The sequence below is a fragment of the Ambystoma mexicanum genome, chromosome 8, assembly GCF_040938575.1.
Source record: "Ambystoma mexicanum isolate Mex_15411 chromosome 8, UKY_AmexF1_1, whole genome shotgun sequence".
NCBI classification, from domain to species: domain Eukaryota; kingdom Metazoa; phylum Chordata; class Amphibia; order Caudata; family Ambystomatidae; genus Ambystoma; species Ambystoma mexicanum.
In genome coordinates, this window is record NC_090929.1 from 579,432,548 (window position 1) to 579,451,531 (window position 18,984).

The following is an 18,984-nucleotide window of genomic DNA, read 5'->3' on the forward strand; positions in this document are numbered from 1 at the left end:
CGGCCTTGGCACCTCGAGTACCCTGTTTTCCACCTCTGGCACTCCTACGGTGGCCCCTTTGAATAGCAGCTCCTCTCGATTTACTAAAGGACGAGTAATATCGAAAGGAACCTCCCCTCCATTGTGTCCCATAGAATGAAAAGGCGGAGGTTGGCGAACTGCAGTGCCCAACGACTTTGCTGCAGCTTTAGAGGTCTGCAACCTCTCAAGGCTCTCGTCAGCCTTGCTGCCAAAAAGATGTTCACCATCAAAGGGCATGTTGAGGAGGCGAGCTTGCACATCAGGAGCAACCCCCGACTTCCGCAACCACGTAAACCTGCGTATAACCATGGACCGGCTGACGCAATCAACCATGTCCAGACCTGACTGAACGGACTCACACATGGCGTCCTTGCCATCCTGCACGATAGCAAGAAAACCATCCCGTTCCTCCCCTTCGGGAATATGATCAGCCGCTAAGGAGATACAGTTTCACAAAGTGTGCATGAAACGAGACAAGGCACAAACGGAGTTGGCAGCCTGAAGCACCATACCCCCAGAAGAAAACACCTTCTTCTCCCAGCCGTCAAACGTTTGTCGTCCCTATCAGCAGGGATGGTAGGGTACGACGCCTGCTTTGCTGGGGCTGTAGCCGCCTGCACCACCAAACTCTCCGGAGTATGGTGCGTGGTCAAGTAGCAGGGGTCGCCACTGGCTGGGCGATATTTCTTTGGCAAGGACTTGCTAACTGCCGGGAGACTCTCCGGAGAAGTCCAAGCTGCAGCCACCCTTCTCTGCAAGGCCACATGGAATGGCAACACCGGGTCAGTTGGTGGACCTTGGTCGAGGTTATCAGTCAGGTCATCCTGCTGAAAATCCCCAGGGGGGGGCAGACCACCCTAGGTAATCCGTGACCCTCGACATCAGGCGCTGATATGAGGACTCGGCATGCGTGCCAGGCTCAGGCCTACCAAACCCCACCTCAGAAGAGGTGTCTAGACCACTGGCGTCATGCAACGACTGACGCAGGTCCTCAAGTTGGCTATGACCAGAAAGGAGGTCATCAGGAACCTCTGCAGGAACCTCACCTTCCTCAGACCCCTCATCCACCTCAGAAATATAATCCAGAGGCTGGAAGGAGGGTACAGAAAAAGGAACAAAGACATGTTTAGCCTTGGCCAGAGCCTTTCTGGGGGGTTCCACCATGCCACGGGGTACCCCGACAACGCCGCCTCGAGAGGCATCGAGGGCGTCAACGGAATCGGCGTTGACGTCGATCGCGGCGCCGACAGCTTCAATGGTGTCGACACAGGCCTCGAGGGCGGAGCCCCGAGCGTGTCTCTCGACAGCCTGGGCGCCGATGGTGTTGACGACTTCCTCAGAGCCAGAGCCGCGAGAGAGTCTGTCGACGACCTGGGCGCTGCAGGGGTCGATGTCTTCTTCGAAGACTTCACAGGTTCTCACGGTCTCGAGGGCGTCGAGGACCGGGACCTGGAACGGGCATGTCTAGAGCGACCATCCTTGTCCGACCGGGACCTCGAAGGCGCCCGGTGGTCGCGACGACCGCTCGAGCCCAAAGGCGTACGAGCAGCGTCTCTAGAACGGTCACGACCGGCGTCTTTCGATGGCACGGACGGACCAGAGCCCTGCGATTGGAAAATCACCAACATCTCCTTTCGGAAGGAATCCCATTCCTCAGGAGTGGAATGCTTGTTGGGACAAGCAACCCGCCGACGGGCGGAGTCCTCGGACGAGGACGCGGAAGGCGACCTGTGACGGGGCTTCCTGGAGTGCCTCGATGAGGCAGAGGAATGGCGAGACCGACTCCCAGACAGAGAACACCCGGACTCACGATGACGATGCGGAGAGTCACCCCTCGAATCATCCGTCGTAAGACCAGTGGAACGCGACTTCCGGGGCTTGGCCACCTTGCCGACCGACAGCTTCTTCTTACGCTCCTGCAAGGCCTTCGATGTGAGCGATTGGCAGTCGACACAGTCATCCGTATCGTGGTCCTCCCCGAGGCACCAGAGGCAAGCGTCGTGCATAGCCGTCAGCGACATCTTGGACCCGCACACCCGACACTTCTTAAACCCGAACCGCGGGATGGAAGAAGCCGAAGACATCATACAATATCAATGAAGAAACAGGTCAGAAGAACCGAAAGAACAGGATTCAGTAGAATCGAGGCGTGCCGAAATCTCTGAAGCAAACACGTTCACGGAAAAACCGGAACTGAGGCTACGGGCATCGTGCGTCCTACTTACAACAACATCCGGTGACGTCGGCTCGACGGAGGCCCTCGAGGACGGCGTATCGACGTCATCGACGCAGGGCGCAGAAAGATTTTCCGAAGCAGCACAGCTTTGGTGATTACTGTCATAGATATGGAATACATCGGAGGACCCAATCCCCTCGAAAGGTTTTTACTGAAATCACCCAGAATTATTTTGAACAACTTCTAGTCTGTTAACATGGATTAACTGTATTTTTTTTAAAAAGATACTACACTAAAGAAAGTCATATTTAAAACTAGATCAGTAAAATGATCAAAAGTTTGGGACTAGAAAGCAGGTAAAGTAGTTTACCGATTTGCGATATATGCAGCACTAAAAAGAGCAATGACATTAGACTGAAAACTCGAGATGGCACAATGCCCACTTCCCCATGCTTTTTAAAAGAAGGTAGCCCATACTCAAAGGGATCAGTTAATGGATCCATTTTGAAAGAGAAAAAGAGTAGACATTGGACGAGTGACAAAGGATCCTATAGGGAAAAACAGCACATTGTATAATGGGCAAGATTTTAAATGTCACCAGCAACTAATTTATCAAATGATAATTACCCCGCGCACGATCCCCTACATTTAATTTAGATGCATACAGTATCACTTCATAAGGTTATGGTTAACAAAACACAATAAAGTGCATGGCATGCTGGCACAACAGAAGATAAGAGATACAAATACATAATTCAAAATAACAATAAAAACATTGAATATACCCGCATGGCTCCTTGGCCCATTAGTTCAGTGTTGGAACTGACAATTAAAAGAAAAAACGGGACCTTTTGTTGGTACCTTGAGTAAACGATCCCTGTTGAGAAGTTCTACTAGTTCCTCTTCAAATTTCTGCAATGATGGGTACAGATGGAATGAAAGTCTGTCCAAGTACAAAGTGACCGTCTGCTGCAGCCGGGGCTTCCGTAAATTATCACCTAGACATTAATTAATACTGTATGTTAAAAAGCATATAGCAGTTTTAAGAAGCCATTTCAAGCCTAAAATAATATCACAAAACTGATTATAATGTGAAAGCTGATTTTTGCAAACTACCCCAAGATTGGTCACGCACATAAAACATTTTGTCCAAGCTTATTATATAACAGCATGTTCAATAGATCCATCCAGTGAATCAGAGGATGTTTTGCTTGTCTTTACTTCCAGTTTGAAATAAGAAGGTATTTGAGTCTGTGCATTTAGTCAAAATGGATTTGTGTGTGAAATTGACAACCTCTCACACGTGTGAATTTCAATTATAAGAAAGGTTGAAGGAGCTATGTTCACAGAAACCGGCACTGGTAAAATGATAACCATATGATTGAATTGGGAATACATAGCATCACCTTGTTGCTTCTAAACACAAAAGAAACTAGATGCAAGCATCCAGACACGTTTAAAAGTTACTCACCGGGTAACCTTATTGTTTTTATTATCTTCGTGGCAGCTTAAGAGAACTGATGAAAATTGGTACATAGCTGTAATCCCAGCATTTAGCACTTTTACAGAAGGGAACATACGGTTTGATAAAGAACTCTAGGAAAGACCTAGAGCTCTTTATCAAACCGTATGTTCCCTTGGGAAATTACCCTGGGAAGTTTTCCCATTGTGAAAGGAAATTTGTTATTGGTCTTTTATGTAGGAAGGGATCAATCTATTCATTGTAAAGCCTTTAGGAGTAGACCCATTAAAATACAATTTCATTGCTATGGAGCGGAGGAGAGTTATCAGCCCTTACCGGACATCATAACATCCCTTGGCTGTACTGTAAGTTCCGAAATAGGGATTGCCTTACTGCCACAGGTTCTACAGGCTAAATATAGTTCTACACCAAATTGTGTGTGCAGGACAAGAGAGAAGGAACCCAGGGAACATTGAACTGGAACCACCGCGCAGTGAGAAAAAACTGGGGTACCAGAATAAGAACATATCCGGACTCAGCCACATGAGGCGAGAACAGGGATTTTTCCTCTTTGGATTTATTGACTAAAGACGCAAGACACCCCCATACCTGAATTTTTGATCAGTATAGGCGCAGAGTTATCTAGCACCACTGCAGGATTTAGTCCATCGTTGACACGCGTCTCCATTAATTCACGTGGAGATTGAGGTTTGATGACATCCTCCACCTTTTGACATTTCGGAGTGGTTGCAACAGAACCATCCGTCTCCTGAAGAAGGTCGCTTATATTTGCCGGCTTTAATTAGGGGCCTATTGTGACGACCGAAACATATGTTGAGTTACAGCAAATAAGCAATATGCTATTTGTTTTTGTATTAACACTTACTGTAATCACCAAGAGGTGTTGAAATGTATGTTAATATATTGGTTCTAGGTGGTCTTAGTACCACAAGTGTGGAATATTGACATGTATAGTGAGATTGTGAATGAATGATGGAATGAATGGTGGTGTTTAAATGTGGATGTTGAGAACAATAAATATTTGTGTAAATTGCTTATAAATAAATATTTTTTTTGCTGACAAGACTTGGTATTGTTTAAATGTGTAAAGATGTTCTGATCTCATTTCGCCCAGGTTCATTTTTGTTGTTCCATTATTTGTACTGTAAGTTCTACACCTACATTTTCCCAAAGGGATGATATTATGCCAGAATACAGCATATGAAGATGGAGACTTCACATATATACAGAAAAGACAGAATGTTAGGTTATTCTGAGGCAGTTTAGACCACATAGAGATTCTGCTTACATATCCATCAAAGACCCCTCAAAGGTAATTGAGATGAGGCATTCCCCCCGCCCCCCACACGTGAGTAGCCAGACATCTGTTGGTAAACCCTGATGCATTTTCAGAGTAAACTGAGATGTCCAGGCCTTCCTTGAAATGCCACATTCCTGAGAACCAGTCTTGCATGAAGTGGATACCTAGCCAGGGGACTAGTTAAACTCTGACCTTTATGTTTTCCTTTATTGATAAAACATCTGTTGAAAAGATGTATATGATGCATCAGTTCTTTAAACCATTTTTTCAAACATCTACAATTCTGAAGTGGGATTGCTGTCCATTCCAGGAGATTCTTTAGAAACCTTAAAGGCCCTGACCTAAGGGATTTCACTCTGTAATGCCAAGTGTCGGCCACAGTTACTGAAAACTCTTTGAAGATACAGGATATCGTTTCTCGCCAAAGAACTGCCTTTCCCAAAGGACAGCAAATGACCATCAAAAACAGGACTGGCTAGTAATTTAGAAATTAGTAGGGCAAGCTTGATACTTTTGCCTAGTTGTTCGGAGCCACTAGACTGTTCAACAGCTGAAAATAAAGATATTGGAAGCCCTAATGAGCAGTGCTTTGTAACTGTGGTGACACAAATCATATGGTTGTGTGAGTATTGGATGACTGACCAGTTCTGCCTGAGATCGCACAGAGGTAGACCAGAGGAATAACTCTAAGAAGCAGTTTCAAGTCATTTCTGGACCCGGCCTGTGATTGCAAATAAAACAGAGAAACCTTTGCTTCTATAAGGTCTTTGAGGTGGATTCATATAAAGGTACTTTATAAGTATCAAGCTTTCTTTGAACCCAACTGTTTTTAGCATTGCCTCAAAATACATTGACGTAAATAAACAACTGGGAGAGACCACCCATTCCATCTGAGGAAAAATAATCCTGTTTGGGCCTCCAACCATAGAGTCTTGCATTAGGATATTTATATTCACATTGAGGCTGTGGAACCCTTGTCATACATCACCTGCAAACAGTGTTCACATTAGTAAACTGAGAGCTGAAGTTTATTCTAATTTTAAAGATAACAGTTCTGACATGGCCAAACCTCTGAACAAACAATGAACTGGTCCATGCGGCGCCTGGCCTGGATTATTCATACTGGTATTGCAGACAATATGAATTCAAACATCCAAAAGCTTTATAAAAAATATTACGTGGCTGTACACATTAACATGTCCTCAGTTGATGTAGGGCCTTACATTTAATTCTTATTGGACAGTTAACTTATTTTTTTAAAATTCTGAGTAGTTCAAATATTCACCATCACACTTTTATTTGTGTTTCATGGATATATTTTTAACACTTAAATCCTCCTTTGTCTGGACTTTACATTCTTTCACTAACAATTTTGCAATACTCTTGTAGTTTTGTGCATTCCTCAACACTTTTGATTGGATTAGCCTTGAGCGCTGACCCGCACCTCAGGGAAGAGCATAAGATAACCTCAGTGAGTATGCGGTTCACCTCTATTTGTGAATATTTGTGCACAGGTTCTCTGATGGATAGTTAGAATGCATAAGGCATGTACTTTCTCTTAGACTCTTACCACCTAGTGACTTCATAGCATGTTTGATCAACAACAATCATACACGCCATAAGTGGATTACCAGCTACGCCAGGTACTATTTATCAGTATGATTGAGTGATCGTTGTAATACATGGTTTGTCCGTTGCTTACACAAGCACAGCGAGAGAAATAGAAGAGTTAGCAACCACATCAGTGCTATGCAGCATGGTTCGCACCTTGCAGGGACATAGCAAGATTGCTGAGGTTTGACTACTGGTTGTAGGGTGAACATGTGGTCTGTTAACAAATATCTGTAACAACTATTTTCTTCTTTTTCTTCCTTTCCTTCTTTTTTTTGTGTTTTTTTTTTTCAAATAGATGTATGCCTTTGTATTTCAGATAATAATGATGACACACGTAAATGAACTTAACGGTGAGAGTGTTATGTGCATTATGAAAATTGTGCCCTAGCTTGTACCGAATTGTGATATTTTAGTGACGGTGGTTGCAAATGGATTATGCACACTTGTGATGTGTATGGATTGTTAATTTCCGGGTCCCATGACATTTACTGTAACATTGTGCTGATATTTGGATTTAGTGTGTATATATGGTTCTGGTGACCGGTTGGTTAACTTTTCACAATGTATGTATAGCTATTTGCCCTGAGGATGGACAAGTTGTCCGAAATGCATTATCATTTTTAGCATTTTGTGGCATAGGCTGCTGAGCGCGGTCATTTGTTAACAACAATAAAGCTGTTTTTTTCACGAGTTAAAAGTTTCAGCTATGATACTGATAGCAAGCAAGCAAAGAGAGAAGAATGTAAGAACATCATAATTGAATGTTTCGATGAGCTAGAAAAAGGGTGCGCAACCCGCACCGTAGGCTCTCTGGCCTCGGTCCACATTGTTTGTATTATCGTAATGCCCCGTACAGAGGCATCCATCTGAACGGGTTTGCATCCCAACCCACATTTATTGATAACCGACTGCAAATTAAATAATTACAGTTTGTATTAAAGAAAGTGGTGCCCACTCACCAATATAGCAGGTCCAACAAGACGTCATTTGAAATGTAGGGAAGAGCAGCATTTTACAACAATCCAGGTTTTTTAAGTCCTTCCTGACATGAAAAAGGTGTTCTCATAATCAGGATGCCAGTAATTCTATCTATAAAGCCAAGGAAGACATTTTAAAAAGGACACCCGCTCATTCTCAAAGACCTCGCCAATGCAGGCCCATTACCATCCTGTTCTTGGGATATCAGTTCTCTTGTTTCATTAAACATTTACCTATTGCCTTTTTATTAAATGATAGTCCTCATTCCTTTTGTATCGGCATTGACCTACTCCTATCTTATTTTCTTCCTCTTGACACATCACTTTTGGGGATTTCAACCTCCATATGGCCAATATCCACTATTCAGTACCAATTCCTTATTTTCTCTCGCCAGTCTTCACCCCTCCATCTCATATCTCTGGTTCTTCCCTGGATCTGATCTTTTCTTTGTCTCCATCTCTTACTCCTGTCTTGGCCCTTCCTTCCTACTCTTACCTTTTCACTTATACCCTGCTCTTCACCATCCTGCCCTCTTTTACCTCCGCATTTTTTCAGTGGAACCTTCGGTCTTTTGATACCCCCTTATTCATTTCCTTCCTCACCTCTGCTCTCCCGACTCTCAATACTCCATCTTCATTTTCTGTTTCCATCGCTTCCCTTCTCTCATCCTCAATTCTGAAGTCTCTTAATGTTCTATCCTTCCTGTCTTTTCTGCCTTCGCACAAGTTTCCTCAGCCTTGGCTTAACCCTGCTCTTCGTTATTCTCAGCGCCACTTGTGCCGGGCTGAACATCGAAGGTGGACATCCCAATCACCTTCTGATCTACTTAATCTTTCTTCTCTTCACTCTGAATTTGACACTGCCATTATTCTTACTAAACAACATTTCTACACTGATTCACTGGCCTCTCTCTCTTCTTATCCTTGTCATCTCTCTCAAATCTTAAATCGCATTCTCTCGCCTGCTCCCCCTGATCCTTCTCATTCCGCACCTCTTTCTGCTTCTGATTTTGCTGCCTACTTTACTTCCAAAGTTACTCCCCTACACCCTTCTATTATTCCTGCCCCCTCATCAACTTGCGCCTTCTTTCTGTCCCCGAGTACCCCTTCAATTTTAATATCCTTATTCTGTCCTATTTTATTCACTGATATTTCCTCTTTCCTTTCTAAAGCCCATCCCACTGCTGCCTCCTCTGATTCCCTTCCTTCCTCCGTCATTCCCATGGTATATCCTTCAGTCTCTCCTTACTTGGACTCTCTCTTTAATCTATATTTTCAATCCTCTGTTTTCAGTTCCTCTTTTAAATACGCTTCTATTCTTATGATTCTCAAGAAGCCTTCCTTGGATACCTCTCTCCCTTCCAACTACCACACCATCATGCTAGTACATTTTATTTCCAAACTAATGGAGCGTATTGTCTGTTCTCAAGTCTCGTCTCACATCACCAATACCTCTCTCCTTCCACTTTACCAATCTGGTTTCTGCCCTGAACTGAAATTTTTCTTTTTTTCTGTATGTGATTCATCTTTCGCTGCTCGTCACTCTAGGCAGTCCTCTCTCCTGGTCTTGCGCGGCATGTCAGCTACTTTTGATACTGTCGACCACACTCTTCTTCTCCGCTCCCTTTCACGTCTCAGTTTTCATGGTACTGTTCTAAACTGGTTTCAATCCTATCTTACTGACCACACCTATTTGGTATCATCTGCTGGCTCAATTTCTTCCATTCTCCCTTTTCACTACGGTGTTCAGGGCTCTGATCTCTGTCCCCTCCTCTATTCTTAATACACCATTCCTCTTCTTCTTTTAGTCTCTCATAAATGTTAAGCTGAAGATACTCAGCTCTTCCATTCTTTTTCTTCATTCTCACCTTCTATTCATTTGACTCTTTCCTCCTGCCCTTTTGCTATTCAGTCTTGGATGACGGCTCACTTTCTCCACCTAAATCCCTCCAAGACTGAATATATTTTCTTTCCTGCCTCTATTCTTCCTGCACCTATGCCTCCCCCTCTATTTCTTTCCCCCTTCTTCACTTCTTATTTCATTAATGCCAAAAGTCTCTGTGCTATTCTCGACTCTTCCTTATTGTTCTCCTCCCACATCTCTGCTGTTGCCCATTCCTTTTGCTTTCATCTCTATAACCGTCATAAGACTCAACCTTTTCTTTCTTTCAATGCATCCAAAATTCTTGTCTCCTCATTGATTTTATTCATGCCTGTTCTACTGCTCCTCTCTCCTTCTTAGGCTTCCTGCTACCCATCTTTCTCCTCTTCATTCTATCCAAAATGCATCTATTCGCATCCTCTTCTGTCTATCTTCTTTTGACTCCATCTCCTCTGCTCTAGTCTCTTTGCACTGGCTCCCCTTTGAATGGCATCTGCTTTTTAATTTTCTTTGTCTGGTCTTTAAATGTTTCCATGGTCTTGCCCCACCATATCTCCACTCCCTTATTTTTTTCTATTTCCCTCTCCGTTCCCCTTCATTCTAAATCCCCCTTTCTACTCAGTGTTCCCCGTCCTCCCTTTGCTAAATCTTATTTTTGATCTTTTTCACTTCTAGCCCCCAAACATTGGAAAGTCCTTCCTCCTCCTCCCCTCTCCTCTCGTCTCCCCTCCTTTTTCGTTCATGTCTCAAGACCCATTTGCTCTCCTGTTGATTTTACCTGCTAATTCTTTTAATCCAGTTGTTGATTCCATTTGATTTGTACCGTTTATCTGTTTTCTGTACAGTGCTTTGACATATAGCTTTCTATGAATACAATTTAATTCAATTCAATTACCAGTGTACAATGGTTGGGCAGGAAACAGGAGCACTATAACCTTATCTGTATTACATAAAAAACACTGCAGAGTATTAGTTAATGCAGACCTTACGTGTTGTGTTTTACCTTCTGCAGCTTCTATGCCAGGTATGATCTCTGTGCCGGAAATGAGCAGGTTCTCAGGGAACAGGTGTAGAACAATCTCCAGCGGAGGATGCGGCCTTAAACTGTACTGTATTTGGCAGTTCTCAACAAGGGTTATGTATTTATTCACTACAAAGAGAGATACAAAAAGGACATTTTTGGAATGGGAACCAGGATGACTACAATCCAACATATGTTTAGTTCATAACACCCTGTGCCACATCTGTGTTGAATTGGATTCTGCTCTGCAGAAGTACAAGGAGAGGTAGGGGGTTAAATGGTCCACTCTGTCCTCACACTTCTACAAACCAAAACACAATGCAATCATAGAGGTTTAAAGACAGTTAAGGGCTATACCTCCATCGCCTTTCGTGGTAACGTGGGCGGAGGGAAGTCCAAATCACAGTCCAAAACAAATGGAATGTCCAATCAAGGTTATATAAAAAAAATGCTTTAATCAAACACACCATCTGCACGTAGAATGAATAGAAAATACCGTACAAAAACACCCCCAAATGAAGAACAGAGAATATGTGACAGATTGGAAAAGTAGCACTCTGAGCGCAGTTCCAGGGGTCGTAGGTAAGGTACTAACCACAAACATATTTTGTATATAAATAGGAGCAATCGTGACCTAACCAGTCTCTAGGGTCCAAGTGGACCGAGGGGGCAGTTCAGAGTCAAGAGTACCTGGATTCAGTTCTTGGTGGTTTGACACAGTCAGACCCAGGATCGAATGTAGATGAGAGCTGATCAGGCTCAGTTCGGGCAAGTAGGATCCTGAAGCCCCTGTCAGCAAGCAGGCATCGAGCAGGGGTGAATGTGGGTGCTCTGTGCGGTAGAAGGCAGCTCTCAAAGATGCAGGTTGGGCGGTCTCAGGAACGCTTTGCAGTTGACCAGGCCGAATCAGGCTTTAGCCGCTGGGAGGGATCAATGAGTGACACTCCAGCAGTTCAAATCGGCAGGCAAAGGTTGTGGAAGTGGTGATCTCGGTTGCGTCGATGTGTGGTCAAGGAGGATACAGTTCGAGGGCTAACTGTGCCGAACTATGGTTGTAGTCGGCATATGGCTCAAGTGGATTCAGTTCGGGTCCCAGCATTGAGCAGTCACTCCAGGCCTATCAGGTGACATGCTTTAGCTAGGAAACAATGTGGTGTTGAGCTGGTTGAAGGTACATGTAATGGGCAATGTGGTGGAGGAGCACAGCAACCAGTGCCGGTGTATACGCAGAGACCAGTTGGATGCGGCAAAACAGGGCACTTCGGTTGGTCTGGTCCTCCGGTTGCTGTGAGGCCCACTCAGGGGGACACGAGGATAGGATGGTTCCGTTCCGGGTCTGCTCTCCCAGCTCAGCAGATTCTAGTGCAGAGTGGACGGATGTGCCCTGGGAGTGGTAGGAAACAGATCTTCCTTCTGTCTTGGATTATTCCTCCTTCTCCTCAGGCTCAGGGCTTTGGAAAGTACAACTTTCCCAAAGGAAATTTAATTAGATCTTCAGAATGGATATGCAGCCTTAAAGGATCGAAGAGGAACTGAGCGAATCTGCTGAAGGTGGGGGAAAGACCCCTTCTTTTAAGGGCAAAGGTCTTCAAGTGCTTTGCTCCAGAAGTAGTAGAGAGGACAGAAAAGAGAGAGAGAGGGACAGTGAGAATTAAGATGGTGAAAGTTTTCTCCCATTGACCAGAGCCCTCCTGCCTATCAGAAACCTGCTCCCTTCCCTTCTTACTGAGAACAAAGACTTTTAGATATGCAACACCCTAGTATGAGGCTACTCCTCTTGAATGTATGTGCGCCCTTGATTCCTTGGCCCAGGACAGCTGCCTGCTGTGCAGCTGTCTCGGACGGAGGGTGTTACTGGCCCTCACAAAGAGATCAAAGAGGAGGCCCGGCTCTCCAGGTTCCTGTCCTGCCATTTGTTGGGCTACACCTGGTTGAGCAGAATGCACATCACCTTCCACAGCCATGCTAACTCACAAGAGCGGACCCATGTGAGAAATCAACTGGAACGTGGCGGTCGTGATCATAAGTAGTACCATGCACAATCCCTAATCCTACAAATAGCTTTCATTTAGAGTTTACCCTGCCACCAGCATGGGCAATTTATGATAATCATAGTGTTTGGCAAAGAGCAACATATCTTAAATGCTGTCTCTGTGCCACAGAGACATGGCTTTCTCTGAGGCTGTCAAGTGGGCATCTTGTGACCATCGAACCTGCTCTGTGCCATGAGTAGAGAAGGTGCTGCATATCAGGCTACTGATGTGGCAGGACAAACTGCACTCAAGCTTTTGGCATGGAGTCGATGGAAAAGGGGATTCTGGATGGCAGATGACACCTTTATGAGACAGAATTACCCCAATAATTCTATTTGTTGATAGAAATCATAAAAGGCAGGGCTTTGCACCCTTGGCAGAAGGCAATTCCTCACAACATCTTAAACATTGAACGATGGGCAACTATTGCAAAGTAGCCAAATTCTTTTCTATTCAGGAGAAGACTTTTGCTGACCACTTAAATTAATATTCCACTCCAATATGGCGGTGAAAATGTACTTTTATGACAGATGGTATTTGTCAGTATAATGGATATCCCACAACGGATTACAACTTGCATTGTTTCAGTCTCTTAAAAACGATTTGAAGATGTACAGGAGCAGAGATTGCGGTGTGCACCGATGTACTTTAAGACTTTCAAATGTAAGCACAGGAGTTAAAATATATTTATTGTGAACATTTACACAGTAAAACAATGCAACTTTGCTTACAACAATACTCACATTCCATGGGGTCCTTCAGGGCAGGATGTAGGAGAGCACGGGGTGTTCCATGATACAATTTTAGCCTGGCAATTAAAAATGACAGAAATTGAGGACCTCAATTGAATGCATGATCATTTTAGCTTTAAACAACTTTTGAGCACCACTCATGCTGCTTAAAAAATGGAAAATGCAAGTTAGCTTTACTATTCCGTTGATAGGTGCAGTCAAGTAGTACCCAATGAGTGGGTCTATGTCTAGGTGGTGTGTATCAAAAGCACTTGAGTTATCTGTGTCCACAGGGGATCCTCGTGTGCCACTAGTGCATTGAGGACTGTCACAAAGAAGTTGGTATAGGAGAGGCATAGTGTGGAGGTTTGCTGTTGTTAGGATAGATGTTCAATTGTCATATGTGGGCCGCTTTGTTGATGTTTTTATTGTATGTTGCAGTGTAGAATTTGAGCATGTTGGGATGGGGAGAAGTCAGTGGGGACCTTGATAGGCATGTGGAACATCATCCCATTTTGGATGTGCTGACGTCCTGATGATGCACCTTAGGCAGTGTGAAAAACCTGAAGGTGCCTCACCCGCTAGTCCCTGGGGATCTGTGATCCAGGTGGCCAGGACACACCCATCGCTTTTGCATCCAGTTCCTGGGGGTGGACCAGTGCGGGAGGATCACCTGGATGAGGGGTCTTCGGGAAGTGGAAGACCGGATGGTGAGACGTGGTATCCCCTTCCCCGTAACACGTTTTCTCCATCCCACCAAGTAGAATACCTAGGAACTCAACCTCCCCACCCCCGTTTCCCGATGCAAACACTTTTTCACGGACAGCTCACCATGAGTGAAAACGAACTAACACCAGAGCCGTATACCTGACATGTCCCAATACAATGGTCAGGCAATTACTGATCCTTACACACACCTGACTTCCATCACATTTCCCCACACAAATAAAAGACGGAGCATGAAAGAACACTCTGAGCAAGGCAAAGCACACGAGGAAACAGCAGTTACAAGATGGCAGTTTAATACGAGGAGAAAGATGGCGAGACCAGAGAGGGTTGCAAGGAGGGAAGTGCCCTTGACCTTTTCAGACCGTTACTTTAGTGAACTTTGGACATGAGAGAAATCTAAGCCCAGGAACACAAATCTGAACAAAACTGCATAGTGTGCCAGAGTTACCAAGGGCTTTCCAGCATCGATAACCAAGGCGAGGAGGAGCGGTTGCCACTGTGATACTGTGCTTGGCTCCTACAACAAAGCAGCACCAGTAAAGAGAGCACAGGCAGGGAGTTGGAGAGACTGATACCAAACCTGGCTGTGTTAGAACCAAGTTTGCAAGCAGCAACATTGTAAGAAGAAATCTAAAGAGAACAATGTGTGAAACGTATGTGACAAGGAAAGCATATATAATTGAAAACCAGAGTAGTGATTGAACTTTGGGAGGCAAAGCAAGATACTGTAGACAGAGTGGTCTGGCACCACATGGGTGCTCATTCAAAGGTCTCCGTTAGGTATCCAACTGATTGGCAACTGTGGAAAAGGGAATTTTGAGATCGAAGTGGTCCTGCAACGGTCAAGCTAAATCCCGTGCACATTCGAAAGTCTTCGATAGTTTAATGCGAACTGCAATTGGCCCGAGCCCGGCAGAGGGAGACTAATTCTATAGGAGGAAGGGGCACATGGATTCAAAGATGGTGGCTCGTTAAGGTGGATTTGTGGTGGTGCGCTCCGTCCCCCTCTAGCACAATCCGATCGAAAAGGGTCCCCCCTTCACACCCAGGGAGGAGAGCAGATGTGCCACTGAGCAAATTTTGGGGGGCATAAACAACGCAGTGGATTGCCCACTCTGCAGCAGCCCTGGGAGAGCAGGAGCTCGGAGTCGAATCAAGCAGAGCTGCGGAGGTGCTCCGGCCAGCCATGGGGCGTTGAACACCATAAGGGGCAAACCAGCCCAGGGTACCCCCCGGAGGCACCAGTGGGTGATTGCCCAGCAGAGAAGGAACATAGAATCTGCGTGGCCACCCCCCACATCCATGCAGAGTGGGAGACATTGTGGCCAAATGTATCAGGTTAGCAGCCACAGACAAAGAACTACGGCCGGTGGTGGGACCCAGATACAGCCACACATGACCAAGCAGCTCCGCTGGTGAAGGTGAGAAGGGTGACGGGGTGGTGGCCCGGAGCGGTACAGAGAGGCTGATTGCTGCCTGGAGGAGGAGGGGCTTGCCTACTGGCCTTGGGTGACAAGGGGGGTGAGGGGGCTGCAAAGGAACTCAATAGCATGGCCGTTCGAGGCGCGTTCAAGTGAAAGGAGACCCCCACATCACTGCAAGCTTGGGTAATCACACCACCACAATTCTGGGAACCGACGGCACTGGTGGACAGGGCCTCCATCCACAGTGCGGGGCAGATCGAAACCCTATCGAAACCCTATCACGGCTGAGAGGAGGAGGGGAGAAGAATATGATGCGGGGCTGTGAACCCAGTCACAGGTGCTGGACCCTGTTGCCCCACCACCCCTGTGGGTGGCAGAGGGACTCTCAACCATCCCCAGGCAAAGAAAACAGCCAATAATTGGTGCACCGCCCCCTCTCCCAGGGCAGCGTGGGCTCGCCAATAGGCACAGAACAACACTGCACGCAACAAGACCCCCGCATAAGTAAAGCGAGGCCAGGACCACCCGCACATCAGCTGGGGGAACCCTCAGAGGCACACAGACACCCGCCGGGGCCTGAGTCGCATGTAAGAGGCGACCGCAGTTCCCATGGGCGGGCCTTCATCGGAGGTCTTCACCCCAGGGACCAGTGCCCAGGCTCTATACTGTTCCAGCAGACAACAATAACCTGGGGGGACCTTCTGGGGGAGGCGGCGGCCCCGGAAATCATCACAGTAAAGAGAAGACCCCCTGGGATCGCCCCGGCCCAGTAACGACAGAAGGATTCCAGACAAAGGCACAGTGAGTGGGAGAGCGCCGTGGTTAGCCAAGTGGACTGCGGCCAAGGAAGTGCAGACATATACCCAAATGTCAGGAAATAGAGGCAAGGCGGCTGGACACAAGAAACATCCTGCCAATACCCTGCAGCGCTGGTGGTCCAGAAAAACAGAAGGAGGAAACCTTACCTCAATCCCACAAGACCAACCACAGCCATGGTCGGAGGACCCGAACACGGCTTCCTCATCAATGTAGCCACTAAAGAGGACATGGAGGCCTGTTTTCAGGAGTTCTCAAATAAAATGACCCTCGCGTTCCAAGCCCAATTCACAAAATGAAACAATCCATCACAGAACTGAAGCGGGACATTACAGAGTTGGGGGATCGCACCGACACAACAGAGAGGGCCCTGCAAGAGGTGATGGAGGAAACCCAGAAAATGGACATAGCACTGGAAGAGCTGACGAGAGCCACCCACAACATAGAGCAGCAATGTGAGGACCTGGAGAACCGGCCTCGCAGATCAAACATCCGAATAAGGAACCTGCCAGAATCGGTATCGGACCAGGACCCAAGCAGCACGATCACCTGAATATTCGAGTCTCTCCTGGAAAGAGATCACTCAGGCGATATCACGATTGACAGGGTCCACAGAATCGGCCCAAAGCGACAAGAACCGGGTGCAAGGCCGCGGGATGTAGTGGGAGCATTGGCGAGACTGCCGTAGAAGGAAGCAATCCTTAGGGCGGCCCGGTCAGCTGAACCAATTCACTACAACGGGGCAGATGTTCCCCTATATCAGTACCTTGCCCATTCCTCAAAAGGAAAGAAATGAGACCTGTCCTCAGGGTTTTACAAGAAAAGCAAATAAGATATCGCTGGACCTTCCACTTTGGGGCTGCTATTCCAATGGGAGGGCATACAGCACAGGGTCACTACGCTACAGGAGGGACATGGGCTCCTTAATCTGGAGGAAGAGGAGGACTCGACGGAGAGGGGGCGACTGTCAAGGCGATCCCAATACCCAAGACCATGGGAATGATCCCAAGAGGCCACAACAGGCGCCCCCACCTAAGGGGCACAGACCTCACAAGCTCCCAGGACGATGCCCAAGGGGCCAAAAGCCGCTCCCATGTAAACTAAGACATTTCACTAACGCAAGAATCAAGCAAGTGCTCATAATTACCTTCACCAAGGATGGGGGACGGGGGGCGCACAAGCCACTCTTGGAAACTCAACAGGGGTATAGGACACCCGGAAGGAAGGCCCTGGGAATCCAGGTGGGTCTCGCCCCAGCTCACGATGAGGGAGGCCTGCATAGGCGCACAGACCCGCCACAGTGAAGGGGAAATGGAAGAGCAAGAGGTGGGGGGGGAGTTGGAATCAGTTGGGGGGGGTTGGATAAGGGTCAAGTTGGGGCAGAGCCTGAGGGCACACCGATCCAGGAAAATCGCCATTTACGAACAAGAACATAGCCGCAGAGATAATTAATCTCCTCTCGATGAACATACGGGGCTAAACACCCCAGTAAAACTGATAAAATTAGAAAGATTCCTACTGCAACATGCACCAGACATCATCACACTGCAAGAAACACATAACAGGAAAGCAGATGCTAATCGTTTAAAACTAGGAAGGTACCGCATAATCGTTCAGGCGAACGTAGAGTCCAAAGTTGGGGTACTAGTAGGAATCAGAACAGGACTCCCGGGCCAAACTGTAGCCATTAAAACAGACAGGTAAGGCAGATACGCATTTGTCACACTGGTAGTAGATAATTACACACTCTCACTGGCCACTGTTTACGCCCCGAACTCTGGGTAAAATGGGTTTCTTCGGACAGTCTTGGTGGATATTGAGGGCTTCGCCGAGGGGTGATCATACTAACGGGGGATTTTAATCTAGCGTGGGACCCCGAAATGGACAGAAGCTCCACATGCCAGAGCCCACAGGCCTCGCCGACACCAGCCCTCCTGAGGAAGATGGAACATCTTGCACTTAAGGACCTGTGGGTTGCACTGAAGGAGGCCAACACAGGGTTCACTTTCTACTCCCACGTCCAGCAAACCTTTTCCCGTATCAGTCATATCTGGGGATCATCCACCGTATTAGGCAGAGCTCACATTATATATACGGTACCCATCACCCTGTAGGATCACGCACCAATCCTAGTATCAATAAACAATCAATTTCCCCGGCAGGGCCTGTGGCCATGGACATTCCCGACAGTAGCCATGTCTGATGTGGCTCTACCAGCAGACATAGAAGCAAAAATCAGGGAATTTTTCAAATTAAATGGGGACTCGGGGGTAGCGGAGGCGACAATTTGGGATGCCTTCAAAGCTACTCTCAGAGGGGAAATCATTGCCTTGCGTGCTCGCTGGCAGAAACAGAAGCGCGCCATGGAGACCCAACTAGAAAAAGACCTACAGGACATAATGGGGAGGATGACACGCAATCCCACGAGAACTCTATGTAAAAAACTCCAGCATGTTAGGGGGCAACTGAATATGCTCCAAACTAAAAAGGCTGAATGGGCTCTGCTCTCACTCAAACACAAATATTACGTACATGCCAACAAGGCGGACCGGCTGCTGGCAAGACAGCTCAAGCAAAAGACCGCTGCCCATACGATTAAAGGGATTACCACCTCACACGGCGAGAAGGTTCACACCACCCTGGATATTGCAGCCCAATTTGCCACTTTCTATGAGAATCTCTACAGGTCTGGCTATCCAGACGAGGAAGACCAATTGGACTACCTCAGATCGATTACCCTGACCCAAATACCAAGCACAAAAAGTAGGGCCCTGGAG

At 46.6% G+C, this 18,984-nt stretch overlaps 1 protein-coding gene across 1 annotated transcript in view; it reads right to left on the reverse strand.

Moving 5' to 3' along the window:
* The window catches only part of NPHP4 (nephrocystin 4), a 1,060,260-nt gene that overhangs the window by 785,766 nt on the left and 255,510 nt on the right, over window positions 1-18,984 (reverse strand). The window contains exons 5-7 of the mRNA XM_069610268.1: window positions 13,251-13,315; window positions 10,457-10,603; window positions 3,059-3,195 (exon numbers count right to left, since the gene is read on the reverse strand). Coding sequence (XP_069466369.1) covers window positions 3,059-3,195; window positions 10,457-10,603; window positions 13,251-13,315 — 349 coding nt within the window. The remainder of the gene's footprint in view (window positions 1-3,058; window positions 3,196-10,456; window positions 10,604-13,250; window positions 13,316-18,984) is intronic.